Source organism: Pleurodeles waltl, chromosome 9 (assembly GCF_031143425.1).
Source record: "Pleurodeles waltl isolate 20211129_DDA chromosome 9, aPleWal1.hap1.20221129, whole genome shotgun sequence".
In the NCBI taxonomy this organism is placed as follows: domain Eukaryota; kingdom Metazoa; phylum Chordata; class Amphibia; order Caudata; family Salamandridae; genus Pleurodeles; species Pleurodeles waltl.
Genome location: NC_090448.1, coordinates 1,049,872,052 through 1,049,886,385, shown reverse-complemented (window position 1 = coordinate 1,049,886,385; position 14,334 = coordinate 1,049,872,052). Strand labels below are relative to the sequence as shown.

The window sequence follows — 14,334 nt, the reverse complement described above, 5'->3', positions numbered from 1 at the left end:
AAACCAGAAAAGCTAAGTCACATATGATTTTACTAAGCAGTTGGAATCCTGTGAAATTCATATATTTCTGGTTACATATATTGTCTTGAAATTTTTGCCATTTCACATTTGCACAATTTTGTTTCGGAGACTGTCATGAGCACAAAATATCTTAAAGGAACATTAAAACCATGGCAGAGAAACATTTCTACTTGATGCAATCTCTTGCAGGTATCATGAAAGACTTTTGTATATGTGATGTGCCTACGAATATAATTTTGCCATGATATATCTGCCAACTACATTTCCAGCAATACACGTGAATTTGCTTAATTTCTGTAAAAAAATCGCCGGCACTCGACAACGATTTTGTAGTTTTGCTCAACCTGCCTACAAATGGATCAATTCTCCCGCATTAGTCACTTTCGTGACTTTGCTACGCACTGCTCGTAAATAATGCGTGCCATCTTCCACCATGACCTTTGATGCACCTTGAATCCTGTCTTCCTGTTAATCCTATTTCATCAGTTTCAGCTTCAGCTGAAATCACTTTTAGCTTTGATTAGTATGTGGGGTCTGTTCTAAACCCGGGAGTCTACATGGGCAACTGTTTATCTCGTTCTATTAGTGTTATCAAATTATCTTTCACCTGTTTAACGAAGGAACTGAATACAATTTTACCTCTGTTGCCAACTCATTCGCCCTTTAATGGTGCAAAGCATCGTTGTAAACAAACTTGATTATGGTACCACCTTGTTTTTAGGACGATCAAGCTAGCTTGTTCAGTGCCTACGCCATATAGCGGCCGTGGCAGGGAAGCCCAGTCTTTCTCTGCCTTGCTCCTCTTCTATGTGAGAGCCCTGGACTCTCAACACTGCCTCCCTGTAGCCAAGTGAATCAATTTCACATCACTATTCATAGCTCATAGAAGCTCTCCCTCCTTGCTGGGCTTTATCCACTTCAACACAAACTACAGCTCCATCCTCAATCTAGACTGCTGCATTGAATGACTGCTAACTTGCTGAAGGTCCCCAAATTTAAGAAATCTTGTATTGGTGGCACAGACTTTTCTGGACAGGTGGCCATCTTATGGAGTAGCTTGCCTGCCTCTCTTAGATCTGTCAACAATCTTCTCGCTTTTAGGAAAGCTTGAAGACCTGGCTCCATAAGCTCTACAGTTTGCACGTCTGGTCCGATCATGACAACTACCGCCAGGATGCCTTTTTCTTAGGTAACAGTCCGTGCTTTGTAAGTATCACTAATAATAACAATACTAATTAGTCATGAAAGTGACCTGGCAGGAAGTTCTCTTTGCTAAACCATTGCATTGCACAAGCACTGTGTTCTCTGTTATTATTTATATAACACTGCAGTAGAGGGTTGCAACGTGCTCTTCAGTGGGCGAGGCTGACAATCTGAGCGAAGGCAAGAATACATTTCTTCACTACAAAGGATTATTGGGGTTAATTATACACAATGACAGCTCAGCGTGCCAAGATGGAGTAGGCAAAATGGAAATGGAGTAAAAACAGACTGCTATATATTTCCTTCAGATTGTTTATGGCTGATAAGCCCGTCACTGCACTTATTTCAGATAGAGCCCCAATTCTTCATATCGCCATTTCACTGCCATAAATTAAATTACTCCTGGGAAGAATATATTCAGATAATGCCATTCTGACTTGTAGTGGCTGCCATGAACGGCCTTGTAAGTTGTGCAGAAAGTGACAGCTATAGAGCAGCCCTGGGAGTCGTACGACAGTACCGCATCACTCAATCACACCGTTGACGCCTGTCCACATTGGCGCGAAGCTTCCGCTCTAACAGAACCAAATGCAACCCGACATGATGTACCTGTTGGTGTGTGAGTTGTTGTGCATGAACCAGCTCCTGTTATTGTCGACATACATGGCCCAGGCCTTGTCGTCTTTGCCCAGCATCACGTCTTTCACCACCTCGATGCGGGCCACGCCAAAGGCGGGGTCTGGGTGATTGTCGTAGCGGTCGATTGTCAACTCCCAGTAGTGGACACCCTTGGAAAACCCTGTTTTCCCCAGCACAACTCGGTCGTCGTAGCTGTTGCAGGTTACAGTGAGGTTGTCGTTGGAAAAGATGATGTCAGAGTGTGCGGATCCGGGGTCAAAGGCAAACCAGGCCACTGGAAACAGAGAAGCGAAGGGTTAGTTTGTTTTGTTCTGAGAAGTGAAAGATATTCCATTATAGAAGACAGAGGTAGCGCTTGTATTTCACATTTAACCTCAGGGTTTGAAATGTCAGCACAGGATATGTCCTTCATGCTTCAATGTGTACCCACCGTGTAGCTACAGGTGAGATCTTACTAATAAATGCACAACAATTCATTTGTGTATCAGAAAACAAGGAAATGTATCTGCAAAAGTTAACCCTCATGTACACATACACACACATGTTGCACTTTACACATACTCATTGTTACATGGCCTGCATCTAAAGTGTGCTGATATATCCTAGGATACTCTCCGTACAATAGAAAAAAACAAAAAATAAATAAAATAAAAACACTTTCATAGCATATAGGTCATGCATGTAACATGCGACATAATATGTATAAAAACATTTGACTTTAAATCACTTTCCACATCTAGACCTCTCGAATCTGTAGTGCAGGATAAATCGTTCATTAACAGTCATTTCAACATTAATCAAGATACTTTTTCAAGCAAAGTCGTAGGGTAAAGTCTAACTGGATGCATGCACTATAGGGCTTCTCTTGTGAAATGCTCCTGAAGTTAATGTGTAACGGACCTTGCATTTTCTGGATGGTAAGTTGCTTAAAATCCGATGTTGTAAGACCTCAACATTCTTTCAGGTTGAGCAATTGGAACCAATGTTATGTATTTTTCAGTTAATGTCTTATTTGTGTTTGGTTACTGCAGGATTTTAAGAACTTGGCTGAAGACAGCTGTAGCTGTCTTAGGGAGACCCATTGTTTCCAAGTCAAGTCAAGTCAAGTCAAGTCAATAAACTTTATTCGGCCAATATATGGCGGTAAAAGTGCACAGATATATACAATACATGAAAAGATAAAACTATCAGCAGTTATTAAAATCTCACCCCTTCTCATCAAATCATCTGTCCAACCCCCTGAAATCCCTAAAAATACACAAAATACATAGCATCAGAAATAATTTCACCAGAAAGAGGAGGCCCCAGCCTCAAAGACAGCTAAATAAAAACGAAAATCAGTTAAAATACATATTTTCACCTTATAGCAAGTGCAGCAATTATGTAACTAAGAACAGATGCGCAAATATCCGCTGACATCAAACTCTGTAAATATAGTAAACCTTCCTTATAAGATGTGGAATGTGTGTTCAGTAATAAGAGGCGTAAGAAACACTTCTGAAGAGAAGTATACAATGTACAAAATAGCAAAAAGAGCTGAGTGGATTGCTTGGTAAGCCCATCACATGGGCAACGTAGCAGAGAAGCATGCCAGGAGTCACTTGTGGGGAAAGCCATTAAATGGTGTACTAGGTAAAATGTTTTTGATTTACAATTGTTTGGGCTGCATGACATTACAAACGATTTTTGGTGATTTACCTTTCACTTATGATTATGCGTAAAAGCATTAAAACCATCTAAAAGTCTTTGAAGCCCATCTGCTGTACGGACCAGGAGGACAGCATCATCTGCGTATAGCAAAACTGGTACTGGTTGGTTTCCAATTTTAGGGACATCTTCAGTACACTTACTCAGTGCTTTATCTAGGGAGTTTATATAAAATTAAAAAGGAGCTAAAATACAGCCCTGTCTAACACCCCTTACTACTCTAATTGGGCCAGTACAATCCCCGGCTGTTGAATAACAAACTCTAGCGGTGGAGTCGTGATGGAGTTGCATTATAACAGCTAATAAAGGGGCTTCAATTCCAGCATGCTTCATCATATCCCACATGAGCTCCCCATCTACCATATCGAAGGCACAAGAAAGGCCCATAAAAGCCATGTGCAAACCACCTTTTTCTGACCTCACATATTTTCCATTAATGAGGTATTTATAAATGGGAACTATTATAGACTCTCTCCAAGAGGTAACCGGGCCACCCATCACTGCAGCTTGCAATACATTTGCCACCAGGGGAGCCCAGAACTCCAAGTTAGATTTATACAAATCAATTGGGACCCCATCTGGGCTGGGAGCCTTACCACTTATATCACACATTATTGCCTTTGTTACAAAAGCCAAATCTATAAGATCAGTGACCCATCCTCTATCAAAAGAGTGCTCACTCTCCAATCACCTGCCTCCTTTTTTTTCTGGGCTAAAAACTGCAGAATAATGGGCAACCCACTCCTGTTCAGTGATGTGGCATGAGATCTCACTCGGCCAGGTGTCCACAAAGAAAGGATCATTTACTGCACTCCAAAATAATCTTCTGTCCTTTAATCGAGCAGCTTGGTGAAAGTCAGACCATGCTTTTGTCCTAACATCCTTCTTCCTCCAGTTAAGGGCTTCTTTGAATTTAGACCTTGCAAGCCTAATAGAGTTAACATTTGACGGGATAGTATTAGCAGCTAGTTTAGGTTCTTGAAGTTTACATTTGCTAGAGAACCAGTGATGGCCCATATGATCTCTCGAGGGTTTATTTGAGAGACTATCGCACTACAGAGCCTCTCGAAATTTACCAAAATGCTTATTAGGTTGTCCAACTCTGGGGAGACAGACCGAAATCTCCTTGGAGCTATTAATAATAACATTTTCAAGGAACTTTCCTGGATCTATAGAGCCCCATCAGAGGTGGACTCCCTTATTCACAAACTAAGTAAGAAACTGTCGCCATTACTTTTGAAGCTGGGGAATTCCTTTTACAAGAGAATTTTTTTTTTACTGAATCAGGATTATGGTCACTAAAGCGCCGAAAATCCTTGACGCACTGGTAGAAGGAGCAGGCGGGCATCTGTCCGGTAGGCGATGTCGCAAAATTTCAGCCAAGAGGCAGGCACTGCATCAAGTTCTGCAGGCATTGTGTAGATTTTATGACGCACAAGGATTTTCTTCTTTTTGGTGAAGTTTTTGTAGCCCTGAGACTTCAGATGAGAAGGCAAGCTCAATCCAACCCCTTGCAGAGCACTTGTGGGGAAGGCAGAGTCCTTACAGCAGAGGCCAGCAGGCAGCAGGGCAACAAGCATGGCAGCAGTCCTTCTAAGCAAAGCAATCCATATGAGTCCTTTGGGCAGCCAGGCAGTCCCTTTGACAGAGTCCAATGTCTGATGTTTTGGGGTCAGAGACCCAATATATATACCCAAAATGTCTTTGAAGTGGGGGAAACTTCAAAGAGTGGTTCTGGAGTGCACAAGTTCCCCTTTCAGCCCAGTCCTGTTTGCCAAGATCCCTGTCGGGGGTTATCAGTCCTTTGTGTGAGGGCAGGCCACTGGCCTTTGAAGTGTAAAAGAGAGCCCCTCCACTCTTCCTGCCCAGGGAGACCCATTCAGTATGTAGATGAATGCAGATGTGACTGAGTGTCCTGGGTCTTATGGCTGTCTGGGTAGAATGCACAAGGGGAGCTGTCAACCAGCACAGACAGACGTGGATAGGAGACAGGGCTGTAAGGCACAGGTGGCAGTAAGTGCAGAGAAATGCCCACCTTCTAAAAGTGGCATTTCTGAAATAATAGTATTAAATCCAACTTCACCAGTAAGCAGGATTTTCTATTACCATTCTTGACATGCTAAACATGACAGGGCTACTCCTTCCAGATCAGAGTCTACCACTTAAAAGTATATGAGGGCAGCTCTATTGCTAGTCTATGAGACATGCCCTGCCTTTTACCTACATAGTACCCTGCCCTATTGGTTACCTGGGGCCTACCTTAGGGGTGACTTATATGTAGAAAAAGGGGAGTTTAGTGCTTGGCAAATAGTTTTAACTGCCAAGTCGAAATGGCAGTGAAACTGCACACACAGGCCCTGCAATGGCAGGCCTGAGACATGGTTAAGGTGCTACTTATGTGGGTGGCACAATCAGTGCTGCAGGCCCACTAGGAATATTCACTTTACAGGCCCTGGGCACCAGTAGGAATCAATGTCACAATTTTTAGGAGATAGAGCATATGCACTTTAGCACTGTTCAGTAGTGGTAACGTGCGCAAAGCCATAAAACCAGAAAAAAACGGGGTCAGAAAAATGGAGGGAGGCAGGCAAAAAGTTGGGGGATGACCACCCTAAGGCTGTCAGGTCTAGCACCCTCTATTTCCTTCTTCCGTTGCTTCCCATCGTGATTTTCATCCCTCTCCCAGTTTTATTTATTTTCAAATTGTAGGTTTTTTTTTTTAAGCAGGATCATCTTCTTCCCTTGCTGTGCACTTTTTTCACTCCCCTTCCTGCTCCCCAATGATCTCTGCCTCACGCCCTGCCCTTGTGTTTTAATTTTGTATTTTTTTTTATGAAGAGCCGGGAGCACTTAGCATGCACTTTCCTGATTTTTCTAAGATTTTATTTAAGCATTCCTACACAGCTGTCAGCAATGTTAGAACAGTTAATTAAAAATGATGCAAACTGTGAGGATGAGTCATGACACGTGGTATGACATGCACATTTGCATGCACTGGCAGCTTACAACATGTCTTCTTCAACAGAAACCCCATTTTAACCTGTTAGGTGCGGGCTTCGGCCACTGGCCGACGCCCACACACCCTCCCTGGTGCGGGTCACGACCAGTGGCCGACACCAGGAAGGGTATCAATAAATCCTCGGGTGCGTTGCACCCGAGGATTTTTTTTTTTTTTAAACCCCCCCCGGGAGACACGGAAGCTTCCGTGTCTCCCCCCGCCCCCCCACCCGCCCCTTTGTGACGTCAGCGCGCCTCGCGGCGCGCTGACGTTGCAAAGGTGTTTTCCCCATCAAAGCAGGAAGCAGCCTTGCGGCCGCTTCCTGCTTTGATGGGGAAAACGGCCTTTCTCACGTTCGGGAAGGCCTCGTAAGAAAGGGGAGTGTCTCCCCTTTCTTACGAGGCCTTCCTGAAAGTGTTTCCTGGCCCCCCGATCGCAGCACAGCTGCGATCGGGGGGCCAGGAAACACTTTGAAAAGGCCTCGTAAGAAAGGGGGCCCTGGGGGCCAGGAAACACCACTAGACGCCAGGGATTTCACTTTGGGGGGGCGGCCCCCTCGGAAAACGGGCCGCCCCCCCCCGGGGGCATAATTAATTTAAAAAAAAAAAGGTAGGTGCCCCTAAAATAAATAATAAAAAAAAAAAAAAATGACAGGGGGTCGCCCGTGGGCAGGGTGACCCCCTGTGGGGGCAATTTTTTTTTTAGATGTTGTAGGGTTTCCCTGGGGGCCATTTTGGCCCCCAAGGAAACCATACAACAACTAAAAAAAATAGATCTATATATAGATCTATATTTATATATCTATGTAGATAGATATATCTATGTACATGGATATATCTATAGATATATCTATGTACATAGATATATATATATATATAGAGGTAGATCTATATATACCAAAGAGATTTATAAAGTGTGCTACTCACCTGTGAGGGTCTCAAGGCGCTTGGGGGGGGAGCGGGGGGAGGGAAAGGGGCTTTGAGGTTCACTGTTCGAAAAGCCAGGTTTTGAGGCCCTTCCTGAAAAGAAGTAGGTTTTGGGTCTTGCGAAGGTGGGTTGTGAGGGCGTTCCAGGTTTTGGGTGCAAGGTAGGAGAAGGATCTGCCCCCGGTGGTGGTGTGTTTGATGCGGGGGACAGTGGCGAGAGAGAGGTCAGCTGAGCGGACGTTTCGTGTGGGGGTGTGGAAGGTGACTCTCGTTGAGGTAGGCAGGGCCTGTGTTGTGGAGTGATTTGTGTGCGAGGATGAGGATCTTGAAGGTGATCCTTTTGTCAATGGGGAGCCAGTGGAGGGATTTGAGGTGTGGAGAGATGTGTTCGTGTCGGCGGAGGTCGAGGATGAGTCGTGCTGCTGAGTTCTAGATGCGTGTAGTTTGCGCTTGAGTTTTAGAGTGGTGCCGGCGTAGAGGGCGTTTCCGTAATCAAGCCTGCTGCTGATGTGTGCGTGAGTGACAGTTTTTCTGGTCTCTGTGGGGATCCATTTGAATGTTTTTCAGTATACGGAGTGTGTTGAAGCATGAGGAGGTGAGAGCGTTGATTTGTTGGGTCATCGAGAGGGAGGAGTCTAGGATGATGCTGAGGTTGCGTGCGTGGTTGGCGGGGGTGGGTGCAGGGCCTAGCGTGGTGGGCCACCATGAGGGGTCCCAGGTGTTTTTGTGTGGGCCAAAGAGGATTATTTCGGTTTTGCTTGAGTTGAGTTTCAGGTGATTGGCTGTCATATATATATCACTTTTGTCAATATGTGTGTGGTTTCCCTGGGGGGAAAAGGGTCCGACTTGTCTAGTGGCAGTTTTAGTGCCATAAAGAAGCGCAGAAGGTTTATATGCCTACTGCAAAGAGCAAATCTGTATTTTATGTAAATAGCTGAGTACATTAGCAAAGTCTATGGAGAGATGAAGGGCACTTTTGCTGGGTGGTAATGAGGGAATCCGAGGAGGAGGGAGTGGGAGCACCAATAATGATTGTTGGACTGGGCGCAGGAGGTGCTAAAGACTGTGACGAATGGTATGTGACAAGGTGTTTTTTGAGTGTCTTGAAAGTACGTGCTGATTGAGGGAAGAAGCGCAGGTAAGGTGGCCTCTACTGTTGCACGTATCTCACACACCATCGATTTTGTGACTGTCTACGTAGGCTAGTGTTTTAGAGCAACAGTTTAGCCAATAGCAGAGATGGCATCTTGATGGATGACTGCTGCCTACACTCGGGTTATAGAGGACCGCTCTGACATAGGATCAGAGACTGAGACATCAGATACTGAGACAGCATCTGAGGGATAGGACAATGGCGCAGACTCTGGGAGTGATTTTTCAGTCAGAGGAGTCCCATTCGATAACTCCTCTTCCAGTACATTATGAGGGAGGTGATGAGGACAGTCCTGCTGTCCCTTCGCAAGCTGTTTGTGCAACTGGGTAATAGTGGGTTAGGTCAACCCAGAGAGCAGGTGAATGCGGCGGCAAGCAGAGAGAGAGTGCTCTCTTGGGAGCTCCCCAATTTAGTTCAGCCCCAAATTCCACCACCCAAATCATATTGTGGAGACATCAAAATTATCCATGGCAAAACAAACTGGTTTTGTAAGGCAGGCACCTGTGTTTTTGGTCCTGGATTCGGCGGCCATATAGAGAAACACACTAAACCCAAACATTTCTGGAAACTAGACATTCGGGGGAGTCCACAGAGGTGTGACTTGTGTGGCTTCCCCAAAGTTTTCTTACCCAGAATACCCTGCAAAGGTGAAATGTTGAAAAAAAACTAAATTTTTCTCGCATTTCTGTCACACAAACTACAGGAATATGCTGGGATCCACAATATTCCTACCACCCAGTGACTCCTCACCTGTCCTGATAAAAACACTACCCCACTTGAGTGCCTACACCTAGTGTCTGTGTCAGGAATGGATCACCCCAGGGCCAACAGCTGCCTCACGTAAGGACCAACATTGACCGTTGTGTGATCTATTCCTGTCGCAGGCACCAGGCCTAACCACACAAGTGAGGTATCATTTTTATCGGGAGGCTTGGGGGAACGCTGGGTGGAAGGAAATTTGTGGCTCCTCTCAGATTCCAGAACTTTCTGTCACCGAAATGTGAGGAAAACTTGTTTTTTTAGCCACTTTTTGAGGTTTGCAAAGGATTCTGGGTAACAGAACCTGGTCCGAGCCCCGCAAGTCACCCCTCCTTGGATTCCCCTAGGTCTCTAGTTTTCAGAAATGCACAGGTTTGGTAGGTTTCCCTAGGTGCCGGCTGAGCTAGAGGCCAAAATCTACAGGTAGGCACTTTGCAAAAAACAGCTCTGTTTTCTGTGATGTGTCCACGTTGTGTTTTGGGGCATTTCCTGTCGCGGGCGCTAGGCCTACCCACACAAGTGAGGTATCATTTTTATCGGGAGACTTGGGGGGACGCTGGGTGGAAGGAAATTTGAGGCTCCTCTCCGATTCCAGAACTTTCTGTCACCGAAATGTGAGGAAAACTTGTTTTTTTAGCCACTTTTTGAGGTTTGCAAAGGATTCTGGGTAACAGAACCTGGTCAGAGCCCCGCGAGTCACCCCATCTTGTATTCCCCTAGGTCTCTAGTTTTCAAAAATGTACAGGTTTGGTAGGTTTCCCTAGGTGCCGGCTGAGCTAGAGGCCAAAATCTACAGGTAGGCACTTTGCAAAAAACAGCTCTGTTTTCTGTGATGTGTCCACGTTGTGTTTTGGGGCATTTCCTGTCGCGGGCGCTAGGCCTACCCACACAAGTGAGGTATCATTTTTATCGGGAGACTTGGGGGGACGCTGGGTGGAAGGAAATTTGAGGCTCCTCTCCGATTCCAGAACTTTCTGTCACCGAAATGTGAGGAAAACTTGTTTTTTTAGCCACTTTTTGAGGTTTGCAAAGGATTCTGGGTAACAGAACCTGGTCAGAGCCCCGCGAGTCACCCCATCTTGGATTCCCCTAGGTCTCTAGTTTTCAAAAATGTACAGGTTTGGTAGGTTTCCCTAGGTGCCGGCTGAGCTAGAGGCCAAAATCTACAGGTAGGCACTTTGCAAAAAACAGCTCTGTTTTCTGTGATGTGTCCACGTTGTGTTTTGGGGCATTTCCTGTCGCGGGCGCTAGGCCTACCCACACAAGTGAGGTATCATTTTTATCGGGAGACTTGGGGGGGACGCTGGGTGGAAGGAAATTTGAGGCTCCTCTCAGATTCCAGAACTTTCTGTCACCGAAATGTGAGGAAAACTTGTTTTTTTAGCCACTTTTTGAGGTTTGCAAAGGATTCTGGGTAACAGAACCTGGTCAGAGCCCCGCGAGTCACCCCATCTTGGATTCCCCTAAGTCTCTAGTTTTCAAAAATGTACAGGTTTGGTAGGTTTCCCTATGTGCCGGCTGAGCTAGAGGCCATAATCCACAGGTAGGCACTTTGCAAAAAAACAGCTCTGTATTTTGTGAAAAAATGGGATGTGTCCACGTTGTGTTTTGGGGCATTTCCTGTCGCGGGCGCTAGGCCTACCCACACAAGTGAGGTATCATTTTTTCGGGAGACTTGGGGGAACATAGAATAGCAAAACAAGTGTTATTGCCCCTTATCTTTCTCTACATTTTTTCCTTCCAAATATAAGAGAGTGTGTAAAAAAGACGTCTATTTGAGAAATGCCCTGCAATTCACATGCTAGTATGGGCACCTCGGAATTCAAAGATGTGCAAATAACCACTGCTCCTCAAAACCTTATCTTGATCCCATTTTGGAAATGCAAAGGTTTTCTTGATACCTCTTTTTCACTCCTCATATTTCAGCAAATGAATTGCTGTATACCCAGTATAGAATGAAAACCAACTGCAGGGTGCACCTCATTTATTGGCTCTGGGTACCTAGGGTTCTTGATGAACCTATAAGCCCTTTATATCCCCGCAACCAGAAGAGTCCAGCAGACAAAACGGTATATTGCTTTCAGAAATCTGACATCGCAGGAAAAAGTTACAGAGTAAAACATAAAGAAAAATGGCTGTTGTTTTCAGCTCAATTTCAATATTTTTTTATTTCAGCTGTTATTTTCTGTAGGAAAACCTTGTAGGATCTACACAAATGACCCCTTGCTGAATTCAGAATTTTGTCTAGTTTTCAGAAATGTTTAGCTTTCCGGGATCCAGCATTGGTTTCACACCCATTCCTGTCACTAACTGGAAGGAGGTTGAAAGCACCAAAAATAGTAAAAATGGGGTATGTCCCAGTAAAATGCCAAATTTGTGTTGGAAAATGTGGTTTTCTGATTCAAGTCTGCCCGTTCCTGAAAGGTGGGGAGATAGTGATTTCAGCACCAGAAACCCTTTGTTGATGGCATTTTCAGGGAAAAAAACACAAGCCTTCTTCGGCGGCCCTTTTTTCCCATTTTTTTGGAAAAAACTAAATTTTCACTGTATTTTGGCTATTTTCTTGGTCTCCTCCAGGGTAAACCACAAACTCTGGGTACCATTAGAATCCCTAGGATGTTGGAAAAAAAGGACGCAAATTTGGCATGGTTAGCTTATGTGGACAAAAAGTTATGAAGCCCTAAGCGCGAACTACCCCAAATAGCCAAAAAAGGGCTCAGCACTGGGGGGGAAAAGGCCCAGCAGCTAAGGGGTTAAGGTTGCCAGCCTTGCATGCACATGCATCTTGATGCATGCATATGTGTGGCATTGCAAGAAAGTATTGGTAAAGCCAACAACTCATCCTTTTAGAGCTGATACATATTGGCTTCTTTTTGGAGTTCATATTTTTAGTATCTTATTAGTGTAGACAATTGTCTTAGCTTTCCCTACAGTATGTATTTTATTTGCCATCAGCCTTAAAAATTGTTATGCAAACAACACTGTCACCTCTATTAAATTATATGTTATGCAATATAAGTCAATGAATAAAGGGGAAAAGTAATTTTTTGTCCTACTGCAAAGCCTTACACAATATGGATTGGAAGTCACTTGACTTGCCCTCACAGGCACCGAAGACACCACATTATTCTGCTATTTCAGACGACCACCAACCTTGTTAAATTTACAGCAAAATTGTTACAAATAATTTCAACCTTTTGCTTAAAAAAACCAAATTTCAAATACATCTATGACATTCTCCACATCATTCTTGATAAATCAAAACAACAAGTACAATTTACCACTATAACTAGGACATCCATTCCCCTCTCAGAAGTTCTCAGACATCATGTAAAAGAGAAAGTTCTAACTTGTAAAGTTGTGCATCGACAATGTATCTAGGATCCCTATACCCTTGTGTCTTGCATCTTCTCTGACATCCCTTGTTTGAGTACCTGCGTCTCCACTATTGCAGGTACACATTTTTCACATGGATCTTCAGCAATGCTTGGGGAGGAGTGTGTTGGTGTGCAGTTGTAACTGCCTGCTGCTAGTTCACATTATAAGTTTTACAAGTTCCCCGTGGCAACCCTGCAGCCCTATGCTGCAGTGTGTCTCTGTTTATTGAGTAGTTTCCTGGCATTCAGGGAGACAGCAGTTGGATCTAACTTTGCTTCTTAGTGTTTGTATCCAAATTCAGTTGATTGACCTGAGTATGAGACTGTAAGGGTGATAGAGTAATAAATTTCCAGTGGAGTTATTTATTAGAAGATTCACACACTGAGCTATGTAAGCGAGGACATGTCAAAGGGGACCTTCATTTAATACTGGTGAGTGTGTGTCTAAGACATATTTATGGATGTGCCAAAATGGAAAATGATATGAAGAAAGAGATACAAAGTACAACTTCACATTAAGAAGGGCATGGATCCAGTGTACACTTGTCAGTCTTGATTCTCACAATAAACTGCTATTACAAGTTAGCAGTATGACAGTGTTACTTAAACTGCAGCCAACGAGACAGGTGGCACATTCTCCTGCATTATATTCAGTTCAGTGGTCTCCATCCGGCTGTTGGACTTGATCACTCCTACGACTGCTCTAATACAGCCATGATACACTCTTGCTCTGATGGAGAGTTTGGTCACTGACTCAGCCTCGAACACCACTCAGAGAATGCTCATCTCTGCACAAAGGCACAATGCCCACATTATGGCCTGGGTGCCCTCAGAAGATAATAGTACCAAACGATAACTCAAGAATGCATTTCTCAGCAGTTTCAATGTGGAAAGGGGTCACAAAGAAGGAGCATATCTCCTTCTCCATGTCTGGAAAGACCAAAATGCCTTTTTTGGTGAAGCTGCATGACCAAGATCACACACTGAGGAAACTTCCAAAGCTAGCATCATGCATGCCCTACACTGTCAGACAAAGGAGGTTGACACTGCCATGGATGAGGGGGTTTAAAGTCATACAACAGTTGGTCAGTGTCACAATCACACCAACAGACTCATGATGGTAAGCTGCTAAGAAAGTGTCACTGACAAAAAATAGGCTAGAAGTGAGATACTCCAGCAAACAGCAGAACCCAAGTCAAATGGGAGATGCAGTGAAAAACTAGACCCTGTGGTTGAGAGCCTCTGAACAGGCATGTACATGGCTTGGGGTGACAGAACGGCACCCGGGCAGAGAGACAGAAATCTTGCTTGGTTTGTTAGAGATGAGCTGTGAAGATATGTAACATATCAGGGAGTGCTTAACACCTGGTAGAAAGACGTAAGCTCTGCCAGATGGGTCAGGCATGTTCCAGTCCAGTGTATATGATCAACCTGTCAGGGGCTTTTCCATGCAGCCTACAGTCAACTAACCAATCTCTTTTTGGTAGCTGTCAGCTAAATTCTGATGTGGGAGATGACAATTTAGGAGCTATCAGGAAAAGTCAATCTTTT

The 14,334-nt window shown here is 44.4% G+C and overlaps 1 protein-coding gene across 24 annotated transcripts in view; it reads right to left on the bottom strand.

Moving 5' to 3' along the window:
• TRIM9 (tripartite motif containing 9) overlaps positions 1-14,334 on the bottom strand; it is a 325,658-nt gene that overhangs the window by 29,454 nt on the left and 281,870 nt on the right. For all 24 annotated transcript variants that reach the window (XM_069208656.1, XM_069208654.1, XM_069208660.1 and 21 more), the window contains one exon: positions 1,834-2,137. In XM_069208656.1, the coding sequence (XP_069064757.1) occupies positions 1,834-2,137 (304 nt within the window). The remainder of the gene's footprint in view (positions 1-1,833; positions 2,138-14,334) is intronic.